Here is an 18,768-nt window from a genome sequence, read left to right on the forward strand (position 1 = left end):
TATAGCAGAAATATTATCTGAAAAATAAAGAATAATACCGAATTAATAACCCTAATTGACGATGTGCATGTCCTAAAAAATTGTATTAATAAAAGAAACTTGTCTAAAAGTACACGTTTACGGATGTATATTTCTAGTGACTGGAAAAAGTGGTCTTCACGGAAATACTATTCGAGAAATAGTAATATTGTTGACAAAGTATTATTCAATAATGGGACCGTGACAAAAGCTTACGTTTATACGTACGCTTTCTTCTTGATAATTACTATTCCTGTGTCATTAAAGTAGCGAAGTGGATAATGAATACTTGGCCTCGTATACATATAATAATCGATGCCGACGTGGCTGGAATTCACCAAGATGATGCGGAACTGCAGAAAGAGCGAACTTCGCTACTATGACAAATAGCCTACATTCGAAAGAAATCACGAGACTGAAATGCATTGAACGTAGTGGACAGCGTTAATCAAGTCCATTACTGTGTAATTGCTCAAGTTGTTTTCCGAATGTAGCTCGTCACGGACTGTAATCTGTGTCGGATTAACAGTATCTCAGGTGCTACGTTAATAAGTTCTTTGACCTTGATTATCTTATTACATTACACATGTAAGAAATTACATTTGTGATAATTTATATATCGAGTTATTTAACAATTAAATCAGTACATCATCAGAGTGATAAATGAACGTTTTTTCTTTCATTACGCATCAACATTTCAATGAATTTCTTTTCTACATTTTTATACACCAAATGTGCGGCACAATATAATAATCAATGAAATCAAAATATCATTGATTTTTTAAGCTTCACTAAGGACAGATAATTGATGACTGTGTAATACTATCAAACGTCCAAACTGATTGTTAATCGGTCTATCTACACAACGGTCTACTATCTCTTTGATGGCTAGATGTCGAGATATTTCGCGACCTTCTTTTTTAATTTAACAATTAATTCAGGCAGTTCCTACAATAATTAAAAATTTAGAAATCGACCTTTTTCTTTAATTATTGAGTCTTATTTGTTTCATTATCTTATTTTCATCCTTTGCGTTCCTCTGTCAAGGTGAACTTAACATGGTGTTTTATGACATTCTGCGCTAAATTCTGCAAATAATTTATGAGACAATACATGCTTATAATTCACAAACTATCGTTTTAATCTTCATAAAATTTCTTAAATAACAATAGTTAATTATTACATTTGTCTTATCCAACAGCATTAAAGTAAAAACAAAATACTTAATATTGTCTTATTTGTTGAAATTAATTTGGACCACAAAAGGTTTATGGATGGAAAAGATTCATGATAAAATATGTTAAATGCAGCAAGATACGCATAGAAGAATATTTTTATTAGCAGCTACTAAAGTTTTTATTGCTTCACGTTATATATTGAACATTTAGCTAGCGAAACGAATAACTGACTTCGGCCGGCAATAAAAACAAAGAATGCCGCACGATATTTTTCCGCAACACGCAAAGTTAGTCGTGCATGCAAATTGATGGATAAAACTTGAACCGTTTCCGTTGGTTTTGCACTTGCAATCATGTCTGGGAGAATATTGTCTGCTCTACCTGCATTCCAATGTGATCCTGATACGTTGCTATTAAAGATGGTTGGCACGGCGAAGTTTTAAGGCTCGTTTGACAAGCAGGTCAAAGCGATACTTACTTACGGGGCTGTACGACATTGTTTTGGTTGAGGGGTCTCTTCTTCCGTTGTTGTGGCGTTAAACAGCGCGTGTATCAGGTATGGGCACGTATCCAAGAACTTTTAATGCGTTGGTAGGAGAGGCTAAATGGACGCTTATATAAGTCACAATGCAACAGATTCTTACAAGTAGTCGGCGTGGTTTTCCGAGCTGACCAGCTGATCAGAGGATAGAACGTAACGTAAGAAGAGTCGGCGGTAGACTTGTGCTAGAGATAGCTGCAAGACACCCCAGAAAGAAGAGAATCGACGAGTTTTACGTGGATCAATTGCAATGGAGAAGCGACGATCGACAGTTTGGATCTTATGTTTCGTACACCTCGCGATATTATGCAATTTAGTGACCGCCAAAAGTGAATACACGAAGCTGTTCGAACGGTGCGCGAACGAGAAGAATACTTTCGACTGCTTCAAGCGCCGTGCCCTGGAGATCCTCGACTCGGCGACGCAGGACGATACCGTGTATAAAATCAATGACTACATTTCGATCACCAAAGATGCTGCATCTGTCGCGAGAAGTCACTCGATGGCAGAAAATGACACGGAGCTGAGTCTCGATGAGAAATTGGACAACAAATTTTACGAGTTTCTGTCAACGAGAAGCTTGAAACTGACGATACCGGGCAACGCTTTTGAAGGTATCAGCATTTTAGGATTTATTATTCATAAATTGCATAAAGTGGACATTGAATGTTTCGGATTAAATTACTGTGATATAAATCATAATACGAAACAGTTTACAATTAATATTGTTTTGTATCAACAAGATATTATATGCACGATCAAAGTATTATGTAAATTATCGGATGAAATGTAATCTGTACGCAAAATACTTAAAAAAAAATTAGAATTTAACAATATGCAAATTTGTAATGTTTACAGGGAGGAAAAAAAAGAATAAAAACGGATATCTAATAATAGCGGGTGCCGTGATGGCAGGTAAGTTTTTCCTATAAAATATTAATATTTGAACACTCTAATAGAAAGAGTATCTCTAAAGATAAGAAGAAATTAATAATCAAGATAAAAAGTTTCATTGATTGATTCAAAATTGATTCAATAAAACTTTTCTTGAGTAATATTATCAGTGAAATATTTTTAATTAGTAATAAAAATAAAATAATTTTGTCTATTGTTTGAAAAATGGCTTTTATCTCATCTGCTTCCTTATTCTGGCGCTTGAGACAAGTAAATTTTCTCTGAATTGTAGTAATTAGAAAATATGTAATCAATTCTCCCAGTCTTTCTTATGAAATTATTTGTTTAGGTATGATGGCGCAATTAGCGTACGGAAAGATAGCTTTCCTTGCTGGAACAGCATTGCTGACAGCAAAAATGGCCCTGGTTTTAAGCGCAATAGTCGGCTTGAAAAAGCTCGCATCGGGCGGGGGTGGACATGAAGTAATCTATGCGACGGCATCGGAACATCACGGAGGTGGTGGCAGTGGATATGGTGGCGGCGGATACGGTGGCTGGCAACGAGCAATGGAAGTTGTTCCACCCACCTGAATCTCATATTAAACACATACCAAAAATTCAAAAGCTTTACAATAGAGTTACCGCATTCAATGTTTCTTTTCTAACATATCTATTAATGATTCGAAAACTTGATTGTTTTTCTTGTAATAATTATTTATTTACTTGTTTAATTGTTTAATTGATAAGATCAAATAATTTGTTTCCTGTGATTTGAACAAATATATTATTTTGCAAAAAATAAATAGCGTAATTACGGAGGCAACATTTCATTAAGATGTTAAATAAGAAAATAAATGTTTTATTTAAATGTTATGTCAATTCAAGAATCTTTTTGCCTTTTGTTAACATTGATTCACCTCAATTAGAATATAAATATAACTAAGATGGAAACACATTTATGTTTCCACTTAAGTTATGTTATATACTACATAATGTTATACATTTATTATACGATTATGTATTGTATTTGTTATTATTTGTTACACTATTTGTAACTATTTTGTAACTATTTTGTTACATTTAATATAATTATTTCATAAAACAATGCAATGTTATTACTTAATATAAATATATTAATAATATTAAATAATATTAATATCAATAATAAGATAATTGTATATTTTTTAATATTATTTTATATTTCATATATTTCATACATAAATATTTATAAAACATATATCAATATACATAAATAAATTTTAATATTATATAAATTTAATATAATATATTATTTGTAAAAAATGCCAAATATATATATATATATATATAACAGACGTAAAATAAATTGTTTATTTAAAAATATTATATAAATAGTTATATTGTCATACATTATTATATGATATATCCATACGTAGAGACATATAAACTAATTATATTGGTATAATCGATACGTTTTTAGATGTACAAACAAATTTTCTATTATAACATATTGCTTAAATTGAAGCTATTTCATCAATATTGAAATTGGTAACTTCTATCGTTTTTCAAATACTTTGGTGAATATTAAACTTTATGAAAAATTTATAAATAGCTTTATAAATAATTTTATATGAGTAATAGCTGTATCATTTATTAGGTTGAATAATAAGTAACTTTGCATTTTCCAATAAATGATGTTCTTGTTTTTGAGTACTACGCTTTTATGCAACATAAAGAAGTCATGATATAAGCAAAAGTTGATTACAACTTCGACAAATATTATAAATGTTTAATTTACATCTTAATTAAACTGCGGTTTTTCCTATAAAAAAGTAGACAGATTTATCTTTAAAATCTGAAATTACTTATTACACAACTTAATATTTTATTTATTGCTCGATAGTTATTAAATACTTAAAATCTATTTCTATCGAAGAATGCGTCGTCGCTTTCGATGTTCATAATCCGTAACACTATTTCGATTATAGTGATCATTCCGATCATAGTGATCATTCCGATCATAGTGATCATTCCGATCATAATGATCATTCCGATCAGAGTGCTCATTTCGATCATAATGTTCATCCCCATAATCACTACGGTGATCGTAATCGACGCTTGAACTATGAGTTTGTATGTAGCTAGTTTGTGGATGTTTCACTATTTCATAAGAGACTTTTTCTTGATGATCTGAAAAAATAGCTTAATTGAGTAAAGTATTTTATTTGAAACACAATGCCTTTGAATTATATATTATTTAAAAAAGTGATTTTCCAAGTTTTTATGATCAACATATTTACAGAATATATCAGATTTGAAGCAATTATGAAATGCATTGATATTGAGAAGATTGTAAATGTGTATTATAAACTGTAGCATGTAAAACTGTGGATAAAACAAAATTTAACAAATTTTATTTTTTATAAATTCATAATTTGGATTTGTTTATTTTTCGTAATATCTATTTTTAGTATTCATGATTGCTTCATATATTTATGAAAAAATTGAAATAGTTATATGATTCCGTTATTACTAACCATTTGAGCTATGTAATTTTCTTAATACTGAGTTAAGCAGTGATTTTATTGGGTTGTGTAATAAATAATTTCGGATTTTTAAAATAATTTTACTTTCTTTGTTGGGCAAAGCACAGTTTTATTAATACGTAAATTAAATAATTGTTTGCTGAAGTTGGAATAAAGTTTCGCCCGTATTACGATTTTTTCATGTTGCATAAAAGTGTGCTTAAAAACGATAACACCATTTATTGGAAGATAAAATAAAAATTACTTATTATACAACCCATTATGATTATCGATTTACCGAAGGCAATTGCAAAAATGTGTGCAAAAATGCCGACAAGCACTATCGCACGCACACACACACACACACACACACACACACACACACACACACACACACCCCACACACTTCCTTCTTTTGTCTTATTAGTTAATTTAATATTTGACGATGATTCCTATAAAACGATTGTACAATTTAATGTAATCTCTATTTCTCATATCATTAAAACATTAATTTAACTTTCTAAAAATCAGTGGGTCTACTGTAGCACGCTCGTCAGCACGAGAGTTTTCGACACGAAACAGAAAAAGCGCAATTGCTCTTCTTGACATTCAAATAGTTAATTCTCGGGAAATTCAGCATATTCTTCTTTAAAACGTCGTATTATAGATGATTTTTGGGAATTTTTTTGAAAAAACTATAGAATTACACTACAAAAAAACATAGAACTTTGAAATTTTGCACATATATTCCGTGCAGTCTATTTAATAATCTCATAATATTGTATGTCGAAAAATTGCGTGCATTCAAGTATTATTATTGATTGAAAAAAGCCTGACAGGCTAAAATGTTTGACTTCATTTCAATATACGTTTTCTGCACGAACAACTGGCAATAAATTTTTTTGCTTTTTTATGTTTTTCAAATTGATTATTCTCATTGGAACAATTTCACAATTTTTATTTGCAATAGTTATTAATTAATAAATAATTTTATGCAATGCTTAAAAAAATTGTGCTCTCATTCTTTCCATGATTGCGATCATTATAATTTTTTTAAACAAAAAAATCAAAATAATTATTAATCTGTATACTTGTGGCTATCGCCCGTATCAAAATAAAGAATATAAAGTTATTTGTTGCAAAATGACGTAATTTAAAAAAATTCGATTTTTTGATCAATTTTTTCAATTTTGGGAACCCTTAAAAAATCGAAATATTAAAAATATTAACTTTATCTTAGCATCAACTAGAACTGGATATCTATTTTGTATATCTGTAAAACGGGAAGTCGATCGAATTACTCAGTCTTGAGATATTATGGAAGCCAGTTTGAAAAACATGATTTCAAATGCATTTAAATTGCGTGCAATTTATTCAACTACTTGAAAGGCGTTCACTCGAATCGGCTCTGCGTTATTTTGCTAGACCCAAGTATGCCGTTTCAGGAATACATTTTTGAAGTATTATACTTTTAAAATATGCAATAAAAATCGATTTTTTTTATTTGTCTAAAGGAGAATACCCCCTTGAACAAGGCATGTATTGTGTGTATGTCTGTATTGAATTTTTTTTAATATAAAAATGTACATTCAACTGCGGCTCTATTGTTCTTTGTACTACGTATTTGATTGTTACAATCACGAAAGAACCTTATTAAATTTTATCATCATAAAAACTTGGATTTCGGATATAAAAAATCAGATTACATTTTTGTAAATTGATTTACGTACCATGATGTATCTACGTACCATTCTTTTTCAAAATTGCAGCAATGGCAACAGCTAATGCTATTTTGGCAACCAATATTGCCTTTCCTGCAAGTGCTGCAACTCCATGTAATACTCCATAAACCAATGCAGCTTTCATAGCTCCCATCATTAAAAATAATAATCTACTGTAACCTTTTTTTTTCTTCCGGGCAGAAACTAAAATATAAAACCAGCAATTATTAATCATACATTTATTATAGTTTAAATTCACTATCCAATTTCATTAAATTAATTACTTCAGCAAACTTATTAAGATTATAAATTAAATTAAAATTATACATAAAAATGTCACAGATACAAGATTTGAAAAAATTTCTTATAAATTTATAACAAAAATGTATAATGAAATTTTTCACAATTCACTATCAATATAAATTCTGTTTTAATTTACTCAATTTACTTAAATTACTACTTAGAATTTATATTGTTAATACTTTATGATTGTTAAAAGTTACGTAAGTAATCATTAATTATTTTTTTATATTAATAAAATAATTCTCAAAATAATTGACAATGTAATAAAAAATGCAATATGTTTTATGATATTGTTTTATACAAAGTTTTGTACAAAGAAGAACATTATAAGATTAATATATCACCATAGAAAAATGCTTCTTATAAAATTGCTTAATACATTGATACACAAATAAAAACAATGTATTCAGATAAAAATTTTGTGCAACGATATACTTTTTTATATAAATTATTAATATATTTTATTAAAAAATTTCTTTTCTGTGTATAATTTAGATGGATTACAAATAGAGATATATATCCATTTATTTAAAAAGCCAGACTATTACTTACCTTCACCTATGCCATCGTCGTCTTCTAGAAATATTTGTCTAATTTTGCTGGTGACCCAAGTTTGATTCTCCTGATTCGATGGTAAAACATCGATCGTTTTATTGGTCCCACAGGATTTATCACCTTCATTTTCGACACACTCAATTGACTTTTCGGAAGCTTCCCGAAGAAGCTTCCTGTTCACAGGTTCGCAAGAACAAAAGGCGATGAAACCGCCCAATATCAGAAACGCGAAGAGCCGCCGAAGCATGTTCGACAAGGACTGGCGTTTTGTGGAGTTCGTCATATTTATAGGTGCTAGCAATTAGTAGCAATAGCGGCATAAAGCGGTGTTACGACATACAGAGCGTGAATGCATCTATAGAAAAACGCATCATGCGAGTAAAATTATTCCAACCGGTGCTTCGAAACTCCCGTATGTATTTGCACGCATGTGATGGATATATGACCAATACATAGGACTGCAATTACTATAATGTTAATTAGAGTGCACGTAAGAGAAATGAAATTTCAACGATGCGCATCGTGTCGTGTTGATCCACCCGATGTATAAAAATAATGAATATGTAGACAGATGAGCAGCATGAATATAATCCACACGAACATTCCACGAACATTCGGATCTATATTTACTGTAACAAATAGAGGTGATGAGAGAGAAACTAAGCAAGGAGAAAATTAAGTAGATGAAATTTCAAATTTATCGAAATCGAACATCAGGCATCAACGAATATGTTGGTCAGAATAGCTGTTTTTATGCAACCACGCATAATGCTACGAGTCCGCGGTTTTTGCGGAAAAGGCAATTTATTTGTTATATTAACCAGACAGGCGATAAAACGTTATAACATTAAACATTTATTAAAGAAAGTAGAGAGTAATGTTAAATTAGAATTATTCCACACCCTAATTTTTACGATTAGGCTTCATCGATATGCTCCATTTGTTTTACACACGTACATATATATTTTCGTTATTTTTCAAATAGTTTTTATGGCAATTTTAGTTCAACACATGTTTATCATTAATCCATTTTTTCCATTAATTCTGACTTTATATCAATCGTAAAAAATTTTATGCAATCATAAAATTGTAAATTATCTCAACATGAATGCGGAAATTATATTTTTAATACAATAGGACAAGTTAGAAAAAAGTACGGCAATTAATTAAGATTCCTGCTGTCTCAAATTAATGATAATTTTACTTTCCAACAATTTTCCTATTGTATTTTAATTCAAAGAAAATAATTTTCATTGTATTTCCTCGTGTATTATTCTCAATAACGCATATGCTGCACGTTGCAACACACTAAGCGATAATAGAAATCATTGACATTGCGTTACGATGGCAAACTGCTCTGATTTTATTACCGCAATAATATATTAGCCGCACGCGTGAGCTGAATTAATAAAGTAAGTAGATTGTCACCAAGTGAATGAGGAAGCTTGCTTTTCACTTGTGCCAGCTCCCACGATTCTTGCACGCCAGAAAGTGGAGAATAAGGCCTAAAAAGCATGCTGTTTTTTCTTCGACGAGTGTTTTGTATGCCACTGGGCCAATCGAGCATCCTCAATTCACTACTCGGAGTATGCACAGGGTTACAGCCTCCGAAGGTTACCGGCTATACCCATCCTAACATGGCATGAGGAATGTAACTTCCGCACTTTAGTGCGGCTTAAAGCGGCGCCTGAAATTCCGTATACATCCACGCTGTTAATGCAAGGCATAATTCAAAGAGCCATTTCCTCTAAAACGATTTTACATTACTATTTTATAGATCTTTTTATATTTGTTATAAATTTGATATTTTTTTTTTTATATCGTTTCTTTTCTCTCTTCTTGCTCAATAATGCTTATTTTGAGCAATTATGTCGGATGATTTATTCGCAGTTATATAGCTGAATGAACTCTGATAAAACGCATTAATATAAATTCTCTGGTTTTACTATTGAAGCGTGTCAAATTTAATTTAACGCTTTTGCGAACGATCTGGTAATGAGCTAGGTCAGAACCCTCTGTGCGCGAATCGACAGCACCACCTGTTGTTGATCGTTGACCTGAATCTAATAACAGGCAGAAACGTCTTGTTCTTGTCTAAAATATCTCTCGAGGAAATCGCTCATGACGGTTTAACCTATTGCCTCACTTTTATTATTCCGGAAATCTGCGCTCTGCCGTAATCGGGCTTCTGCGTGTTACGCAAGTGTTTTTTTTTTTTTTTTTTCTAAATTATAAACTTCTTTTGGGTTAAGAATCAACGATAAATAGATAATACGGAGCCTGTCTTACAATTGCCAATTTTATTCGCAAGAAATCGCATTGTGCGTATGATCTACTAGCAGCACGGGCTGTATTCTTCCGGCGCACTTCCGCAGATTACTCACTGAGAGATGAATGGGGTAATTGATGCGATGTCATTAAGATAAGTGTCCCCGCTGAAACGTCCTACTTGTCTACTTTTGCGAACAATCGAAAGTTCGTCGTCTTTGTGACTCGAGATTTCAACGATACCGAAGATAACGAAAAATAATTGAGCCCGACCGGAGCAACTGTGCGTAGGCCCATTGCGGCGGAATCCATTTCTCGCGCCGTTCGTGAGAAGATAACTGCGCGCGTTCAGCAAATGTGGCACGAGCATTAATACAGTTAAACTCCGTCTGTGTAGGACCGTGGCACTGACTATGGGATAATCGCGAAGTAGGTAACAGCATGGAGGATGCATCGCTGGCTGTTGTCGCATTAGAGATGCGCTAACCTCGATCGAGTGTGTCGACGGTGTACCGCGTGCTCAGCTTCACGCTCTTAACGAACCATGATAGAACAAGAAAATAGAATACATTGGGCCCGATTCATGTTGTGGGTCCACATGTTTAATTCCTGCGAAACTAAGCAATGTGATTTTATGCACGAAGGGTGCGTCGGAATTTTTCCACCTCTGCAGTTTGTGTAAAGAAAAACAAGATAAAAATATACAGAGCGCTTGTTCACATTTAATGACAGTCTTTTCAAGTAGTTACTTTGTAGAAAAATCCAGCTAGAACTTGAATTTTTCTTAGAATTTACGACTTCAACGTAATTTATCTTCTGATAATCGCAAATCGGTATGAAAACGTCTAGTTGAATCTCTTGATGTAATCATAATCACGCACAGCATGTGTTAAGATTAAACTGCAGTTGAGTAAATTAGCTAATTACATGCTAGCAGAGATAGCTGAGCATTCCATTCGTAATATCAGTCCGTTCGCCAGTAATTTCCGCTCGTATCTCTATTGCGCCGAAAACGAACGCCAACTGGTTTATGTATGATACGTGCTCTGAGGGATGCAATGTGTTACGTATGTAATCAAAGCGCAATTTATGTAAAAGTGATGCGCTGTGTAATTGTAAATTTACTGTTGCGCAACAAAGCAGTACCATATCCGAGGTCGGATACTCCACCAACCATGCTACTGTTTCATTCGTCTCGCTTCACGCACTTAACAATGAATAAATTTGGAATAAAACGCATCTGTTCGTTAAAGTTATCTAACTGAAAGAATAAATAGTAAAACATAAATTTGCATTTATTTTCACGGTTTCCATATTTATGTGGACTTATCGTTACTTTTTGGTCCCGACAATTAACGCCGGATGAGAAAAAAAAGTCGATCGGCTGAAGAGCGGCTCGAGATGCAATTGGCTTATGTTCAACATCAATATGAAAACATTATCGGTCCATTGTTCGTATAGAACATCGCGTAATGAGAATGATCCACCGACGCGGGGGAAAGTAGATCATCCATCCGATAATCCTCACCCAATCCGCGCCGTAGGAAAACCCACGAGAGAGGAAGGTCACGGGCTGTCCGCAACCTGGAACCAGTTTCTAGCATCCCCACGTTATGCTAGGGTCAGCGAGATCACGGTGCCAGGTACGCTGCCAATGCAAACAGCGGCACTCCCCCTCTGGTCTCGCGTCTCACAAGCGCGCTGCCTCTCCTCCCGCGCGAGATACGAATCTCTGATGCGGTCGCACACTGTGATGTCGCACGGGAGATGCGCGTACCTACACACACACATGTTGCATTCTTCTGGGTATGTAGCCGTCGTAGCGGCGAAATTTAATGAACGAATCGCTTGGAGGCCGTTCAAGCGATGTCTCGATCTCAAGACGCGAGTGGGTCTCTGTGTCAGGAAGGGTCACATGCTCTCCGCGCGCGCGCGCGCGCGCGCGCTCTCGCGCGGCTATGAGAATTTTTACCTCGGCCCTCCGTCCCGCCGCGATGTGGCAGCTGTCTAGCGCGCCGAAAGAGAAAGAGGAGGATGAAAGGACGAGAGGAGCGACGACGAGGAGGAAGAAGAGATAGAGGAGAATTATCTGCACTCATACACGTAAGGTCGCGTCGTCACGTGCGCCGGCACATTCGTCTGTTTATACGAGAGATACCTCACCCCCTTCGCGAAGGATGGCATCTAGGAGGACGGCTTCCTCGCTGGTATATATCGGCCTGCGGACTTGGTCCTGTTGCCAGTTCTCTCTAGTCGAGGATCATCCAGCTCGTCGTGGGTGCGCGCGACATTTTCGTACCTTCGACTAGTCACTTCGTATCTCGAGCCGCGTATTTCGCGTGAAGAAACGAGGTGTCTGTGATTTAATCCCCGAATTTTGTCCGATCGAGTGCCCGAGAGACGGAAAGCCATCCGCATCCAGGATGTCGGCGATTAAGAATTTGTCCAAGTGTGTGCTGCTATCGTTAGTCTGCAGTGCAATTGTCTGCGCCGACGAGGACGGCGGATTCCTCGATCGAGGATATCGTGCCCTGTACCGCGTCTACGAGGAGTGCGAGCACCGCAACATGGCCGTGTCGCCGTGCTTGAAGAAGAAGGCGATCGCTTTCTTCGAGAGGCTCGGTCGAATACAGACGCTGCCGGTCAGCGACAATCTCGAGCTGGTCAAAGTCGCGTCTGTGCCGGAGAACAGCTCGAAGAGCACAGTCTCCGATCTGGAGAAGACCCTGGCGAGGACTAGCGGCAGTGCCACGGACGAGATCCTCAACGAAATTCTGTTCGAGCGCGTGGCCGCGCTGATGAACAGTTTCAATGTGCAAATCAGCTTGCCGAAAACAACCTCCGGCGAGCTGAAACGCAGCGTCGAGGAGGGCCGCGGCAAGATGAAGAAGATGATGGGCATGATGATGATGGGGATGGCGATGAAACTCGCCGCGCTGGTCCCCATCGCTATGGGCGTGCTCTTCTTGCTCGCCGGCAAGGCGCTCATCATCAGCAAGATCGCCTTGGTGCTGTCGCTCATCATCGGATTGAAGAAGCTGCTGAGCCAAAAGAATAACGACCACGGTCACGGCGGCTGGCAGCAGGGCGGAGGCGGATGGGACAGGAGTTTGAAGGCAGACGTGAGCGCGCCTGTTCCGTCGATGACGGATGCCGATCGTGAGTATGCTCAGACCCTGGCGTACAGCGCGCGGCAGAAGCGTTAAGCAATTAGCGGTCGTGTGAACGGAAGCAACGGGAGATCTTCAGGTATTGGGGAAGGGAGCAACGCCTGTATCCGAAGGAGACCGATAACACGCGATATTAGAGACAGTTCGAGACATCGAAATAGATTTAATCATTTTAACGAATTTTAAACACAGATTTCACGCTCCGATGTATGTATGATTCGCAAAATGTTACGCAAATATTATCACTCATGCGTATTATATAAATTATGAGGAAAGAAGGATGTAAAAATGGACATTTCGTATCGATGATGTTAATATTGTAGCAAAAAAAAGTGAAAACAAAATTTGTAGAAATAATAAAGATAAGAAAGAAATCTCTCTCTCTCTCTCTCTCTCTTTCTCTCGAGTGGGCGAACTGTCTTGTACGTGTAAATTTTTTCTCAAAGTCTGATCGTCTCGTGAAAGATTGTTGATATGAAAATAATCGTAGAATTTTTGGCTGAAATAAACGATTTCATTTGATGCAACGAGATTAACTTTTTGTAAAGTATGGAAAAATGTATTCACTGCTGGTCCACGATATTGTGGCGATTTTCCGTTAACAGCTGCGTCGAGCGAACATAAAACAAAAAGAATTGCACAACAGATGTTTATATCTCCACTGCCGGCTGCTCCGAGAAATAATCCAGCGAAATGATAGCGAGAGAGTAATTTTCACGCACGCAAGTTTCTAACGGTGCCGGTCTGCAGCTATTTGTATCAGCAATCGGAAACGCGATCAGTCTCGAAGTCGGGCAAAAAGATGGTAAGCTTTATCGTTATTTATTAGCCGAATTTGCAGTCGTTTCTCAGCACATGACACAATTATATTTATTTATCATACCGTCGCGTGTGGGCGGCGAGATATTTATTTTGCGATAGATTAATAAAATAACCTTTAGTTTGGAATGTGTAGCTTTGCGACAAGTACTTACACGAGTATCTGTATCAACTAAAATCGAGTGTTCAGTAGAATAAGACTAAAAACATTTGAATATTACAAGCGTAGCGAGTAAGCATGTACTAATTACATCACCTGCCAATATTTATTATAATAACTCATATATTTATATTTATATACATATTACATTTTTTTTTTTAAGAAACAGTTCAACTTCATTTCGTAATTATAAAATATGCGAATTCAGGTGTTTTCGACCTCTAAACACATTTGGCTTAATGTACCGTGTTAATAAAGTGCACACTTGGCGACTGCGACGCATTCTACGAGATGTATACAAGGTATATACGTTTTGACCCGAGAAGCGATTATAAATTCGGCCGTAAGTGTTACTTTGTGCACACAGGCGTTCATACTTTCTCAAGAATAACAGCGTTATTAGTTTAACACAAGTTTAATCTGATTGTAAATTATTACGAAATAAAGTCATGTAATTCTCTCACTTCTTTGTGTACTCTGATGCGTTCTCTCCCTCCGAAAATCCCGAACACGGACTTTGCCGTTAGTGTCCTTTTAATCCAAGAACAGCGGCGAATAAAGCGAAGAAGAATCCCGCGAGAAGCGTCGTTCCTTTGAGGAGGATCAAACCTCCGAGCAGCGTCGGTATTAGAGCAACAAATTTCAGCTTGTACGCCATTAGTAACGCCATCATCGTACGGTCCATCCTCCGTTTCCGACCGCGCGGTCGATCTACAAATTTTCACGATTAAAAGTCTTTGTATTTTTGGCAACGAAATTTCAATTATAAAGCACTGAATTATTTAACGGAATACGTAATATTACCTACCGTTTTATGTATATTACAAATTTACACATTTAATGAGAATGTAATGTACGATTTACTAACAATAATTAAATATTTCTCATAACAATTAAAATAACTAGAGAATTTATACCAAGCATAAACGACATTAGCACGCATATCAAACGGCGCTGGAGTTGTACGATACGACTCATTAGCGTATTAGAAATACACTGTGGTACCGAAATAAAATATTTGGCGTATCATATTTCATAGAAGACGTTATGATGCGAAGCAGGCCGTTATACAACGGTATTGTTCATTACATTTCATCAAAACGACAATTCAAACGTAATGCTTGCTATTACTTTTTTTTCGTGTCTGTATAATATTTTATAGCGCTTGCCTTATGAGATAAAAGCGCGTCTGCCGTTGAACATTACGACGCTACGTTCGATTTAGTTACCTCGTTCTTCCACTCCAATCTTGGAATGTGCACTGTGTTCATCCTGAATGTGCATCTTAGTCAGCTGGTCTTTGGCAATGCTACTGTTGGCTGAAGAAACAAGATTCTCAAACGTAACGTTAACGTACGTATGCCTTAGGACCTTCTTGTCGGAAGTGACGGCTCTCTCTTCCTGTGGCGATTTCGAGTGCTCCATCGCGCGGCTGACGCAGTTCAGGATCAGCAGAATCGTGAGCAGACTGACTCTCGACAACATCTTTCCTCGCGAAGAACGGACTCGCGCCGGAAAATCACTGATGAAATCCACCTCGCGATTTGTCCACGATCTTCGCTCTACCGGAGCCCTATTTCATCGTCGAGGCATCGTTGCGCACTGGCGATGGCAAGTCCGGGTCACGGCGAACGTTTTCTCGAAACGCATAAACATGGACGGGACGAGCACTTTTTTTTATTTCCTGGATCGACGGTGGTTCACGAGAGATAAGCCGCCACGGCTGTCACGTCATACCTTCTATATCGCTCGTGTCCGCCTTTTGTTACTGTCGTCGTACTCCGAATGCGGGATCCGCAAGAATCGCTACCTGCGGGTAGTGCACAGTTTCAGGACGAGTGCGAACGGCTCAGGACGAGGAAATGAACGGTGCAACGAGCAACCGCGTACTAACCAATCCGCCGTTGATTCCTCGACGACAAACCGACCGGACGGCGCGGATACCACGTCGGGCACGCTTCAGTTGCCGGGAAAATCGGCAGTCCGTGAAAAATGAGCTCCGACCGGCGAGGCAGCGATATATACGTACGCGGTAAACACTATGATCCAAATTGTCAGTACCGATATATGTGTCAAGTTCATATCGCAGAACGGTACGCGGACGGCACTGTCGCAGATAAAGAGGCTCCCGCGGGCTTCCCGCCGCGCAAGAGAAAGGGAGTGGTGGCCTTTGCACGCGAACGAGCGCGTCGCAGGGAGGAAATCGTCTTGCAGGACACGACGCCGTCGTATCGCGACGGACGCGAATTTTTTTTCAGTTACGCCGCGCAGACATTCGTGCCGAAGATAACTCGATGAATCTTCGCGACGAGAATGCTTCGTGTTTCGTTTAATCGCTGCGATCTCCGTCGAGCGATTTTTATCTCGAGAAAAGGAAGTTTGTAAACCTGCCAGATTTGATTCTTGATTATGATAAAACGTTTCTGTCTTTATATGTTTTCATGCTAGATGATTTTGGGTTACTTACAAATTAGTTTAGAAATTTTATAATGTCATTAAAATTTATCATTCAGATTATCAGATTATTTTAGAAAATAATCAGCATCTTTTATTTGGATAAAAAGTAACCCAATTATTTCTAAATTAGTGGAACATTAAATACACAAAAGTACATCTAAATTTTGTTCAAAGGTCATTTAATTTACACTGCTAAATAAAAAAATCTGCCTGAACGTTAAAGTAACCGTTATTCTTTTTAGTCTGAGATATTTGCTAATTGATATCCGGTCTGGGAAAAACTATATTGTTCTGCTTCACTTTTCTTGTTTCACTCCACCAGTTTCTCAATTCTGGTACAACACGAAAGACATTTCTAAAATAGAGATATTGATTGCCTTTTTCGTCGGAGCATCCTGCGCTCTTAACAGAGCATCGCGGACTGCACTACATCCTACATTCTGCTACATATTTATCCGAGCCATCTAAAATACTCGAGGCACGTGGTTACGCCTAAGTGCACAGTAGAATCCTGCATACTGCCGTAATAGCCGTCAGTACGCGAGCATCTTGTTTGTACCCGCGGGATAAGAAATTAGAAATCTACGTACACAACGCGTATACAACGCGTGGAGATCGCAAATGATGATCGCTGTTGCTTCCGACAGGATCCATTTTTCTAGTTACGCCCAACAAACACGCCGGGCCGCTAATAATCCGCGGCGGCTTTAAATGATCCTTGCAGCTTGTGGATATTCTCTTGTTGCATTTAATGCGCGCCAGATGCGTATATAGGTATATAGGTTCGGAAATATTTATAGACACTTATACGGTCACTTTCCATTCACGATATCCCGAGATAATGCAATATTTCGACGTAATGAGGACATTAATGTGCACGTCAAGTAGTTTAATGGATTCTCTACTTCTTTTTAACGACAGAATCGAGAGCATCTGAAGATAACGTTATAAGATGCTTCATAAAATGCTCTATAAGATAACAGCATTGTGTGCGTAAATTCAAACAAAACGGTGACAATAACTGCGCCATTTGTCGAGGGGCGAGTATTTATGATTAACATGTCCGATAAACAAATTACTTGACATCGAAATCAACGCTGTAAAATCAATTCACTTGGCATTTGCATGATAGACATATGATAATGCGCTTCGAGTCTTGCTAAGTTGCGAAAAAAAAAAAATGGTGAAATCATAATTGCTGTGCATAATTAAGACGGAACGTTTGAAATGTGGATAAGATGTTCGTGCATAAGATTGATGAGACAAAGTGTTGTACGGCATGAAACATTCCAATTTTATCGAGTTATTAATAGCACGTTGTAAAGCGTTTTCCAGCAATCATCACGTTCGCTCTGATCTTATCTGCTCTAAAAATCACGCGTCACACGAACCATGTTGAACAAATTGATGTTTAACAGCCATTATCACATATACTCTCTCTGCGACTTTCTTCATTCTCGCATAATCTCACACGTCGAGAGCCATTTCACGATTAATAAACCCATTTACAATCGTAGGAAATCTGCACGCACTGATTACGAACAGTTATTTCGAAATTATCCTTTTGGCTGCATTGTTTCTAATTTTGCCTCGTGAATAAAGAATATCAATCCATCGAAAAAAAGTAGAGTGTTTTTTCATACGTTATTAGCTGCGCACAATGTTTATCGCCCTTGAAGCCATCGGAATAGCTATTTGGAGGCGAATCATACCACATATAACGCATTAGTCGAGTCCTTCGTGTATGAAAAACGGCAACCTACATATCGGTACAGTAGTTTTATTCATGTGCCTGGATGTATTACTTCGGATTCTCGGAAAGGAAGTAAGGGATAATTTGACTTTCCTTCACAAACTTGAATCCTAAATGACAAATGGATGCTCTCCGCGACGAGCAGAGAGGACACCGGAAGATAAAATGAAGACAAGTGCGTTGTTGGCTTTTCGTTACGCCTGTTAAATCACTATTGTTGTATTACCGTTATTTTTCAACGGCTATGGGTCAACGATAGATTTTTATATTAATCCTTAATTGCAATTTTATGACCGATAAAATATAACCATACTTATATATTGCAATTATAATTAATCATAATTATTATAAATATTAAAGTGAATCCGGTTGCAATTATTAATTGCCATTTTCTTAAGATAATAAAAAATGACACAGTTGTTTCTCG

The 18,768-nt window shown here is 36.8% G+C and overlaps 4 protein-coding genes across 4 annotated transcripts; 2 read left to right on the forward strand and 2 right to left on the reverse strand.

Annotated features, from left to right (window-relative positions):
• Positions 1-1,795: 1,795 nt before the first annotated feature.
• Positions 1,796-3,474, forward strand: LOC105675272 (uncharacterized). The gene is made up of 3 exons (XM_012372274.2): positions 1,796-2,351; positions 2,596-2,652; positions 2,981-3,474. The coding sequence occupies exons 1-3, from the start codon at positions 1,988-1,990 to the stop codon at positions 3,220-3,222; spliced, it is 663 nt and encodes a 220-aa protein (XP_012227697.2). The 5' UTR covers positions 1,796-1,987; the 3' UTR covers positions 3,223-3,474.
• A 504-nt stretch (positions 3,475-3,978) lies between these two features.
• LOC137000045 (uncharacterized) lies at positions 3,979-8,012 on the reverse strand. Its single transcript, XM_067355641.1, has 3 exons — positions 7,712-8,012; positions 6,884-7,060; positions 3,979-4,800 (listed from the first exon to the last, which is right to left on the reverse strand). The coding sequence occupies exons 1-3, from the start codon at positions 7,995-7,997 to the stop codon at positions 4,538-4,540; spliced, it is 726 nt and encodes a 241-aa protein (XP_067211742.1). The 5' UTR covers positions 7,998-8,012; the 3' UTR covers positions 3,979-4,537.
• Positions 8,013-11,700: 3,688 nt separating this feature from the next.
• LOC137000044 (uncharacterized) lies at positions 11,701-13,964 on the forward strand. Its single transcript, XM_067355640.1, has one exon. It carries the CDS (start codon positions 12,406-12,408, stop codon positions 13,186-13,188), a length of 783 nt encoding a protein of 260 aa, XP_067211741.1. The 5' UTR covers positions 11,701-12,405; the 3' UTR covers positions 13,189-13,964.
• Positions 13,965-14,562: 598 nt separating this feature from the next.
• On the reverse strand, positions 14,563-17,371 carry LOC105675505 (uncharacterized). The gene is made up of 2 exons (XM_012372703.2): positions 15,361-17,371; positions 14,563-14,842 (listed from the first exon to the last, which is right to left on the reverse strand). Exons 1-2 carry the CDS (start codon positions 15,614-15,616, stop codon positions 14,655-14,657), a joined length of 444 nt encoding a protein of 147 aa, XP_012228126.1. The 5' UTR covers positions 15,617-17,371; the 3' UTR covers positions 14,563-14,654.
• Between the last annotated feature and the right edge of the window lie 1,397 nt (positions 17,372-18,768).

This window comes from Linepithema humile, chromosome 5 (assembly GCF_040581485.1).
Source record: "Linepithema humile isolate Giens D197 chromosome 5, Lhum_UNIL_v1.0, whole genome shotgun sequence".
In the NCBI taxonomy this organism is placed as follows: Eukaryota; Metazoa; Arthropoda; class Insecta; order Hymenoptera; family Formicidae; genus Linepithema; species Linepithema humile.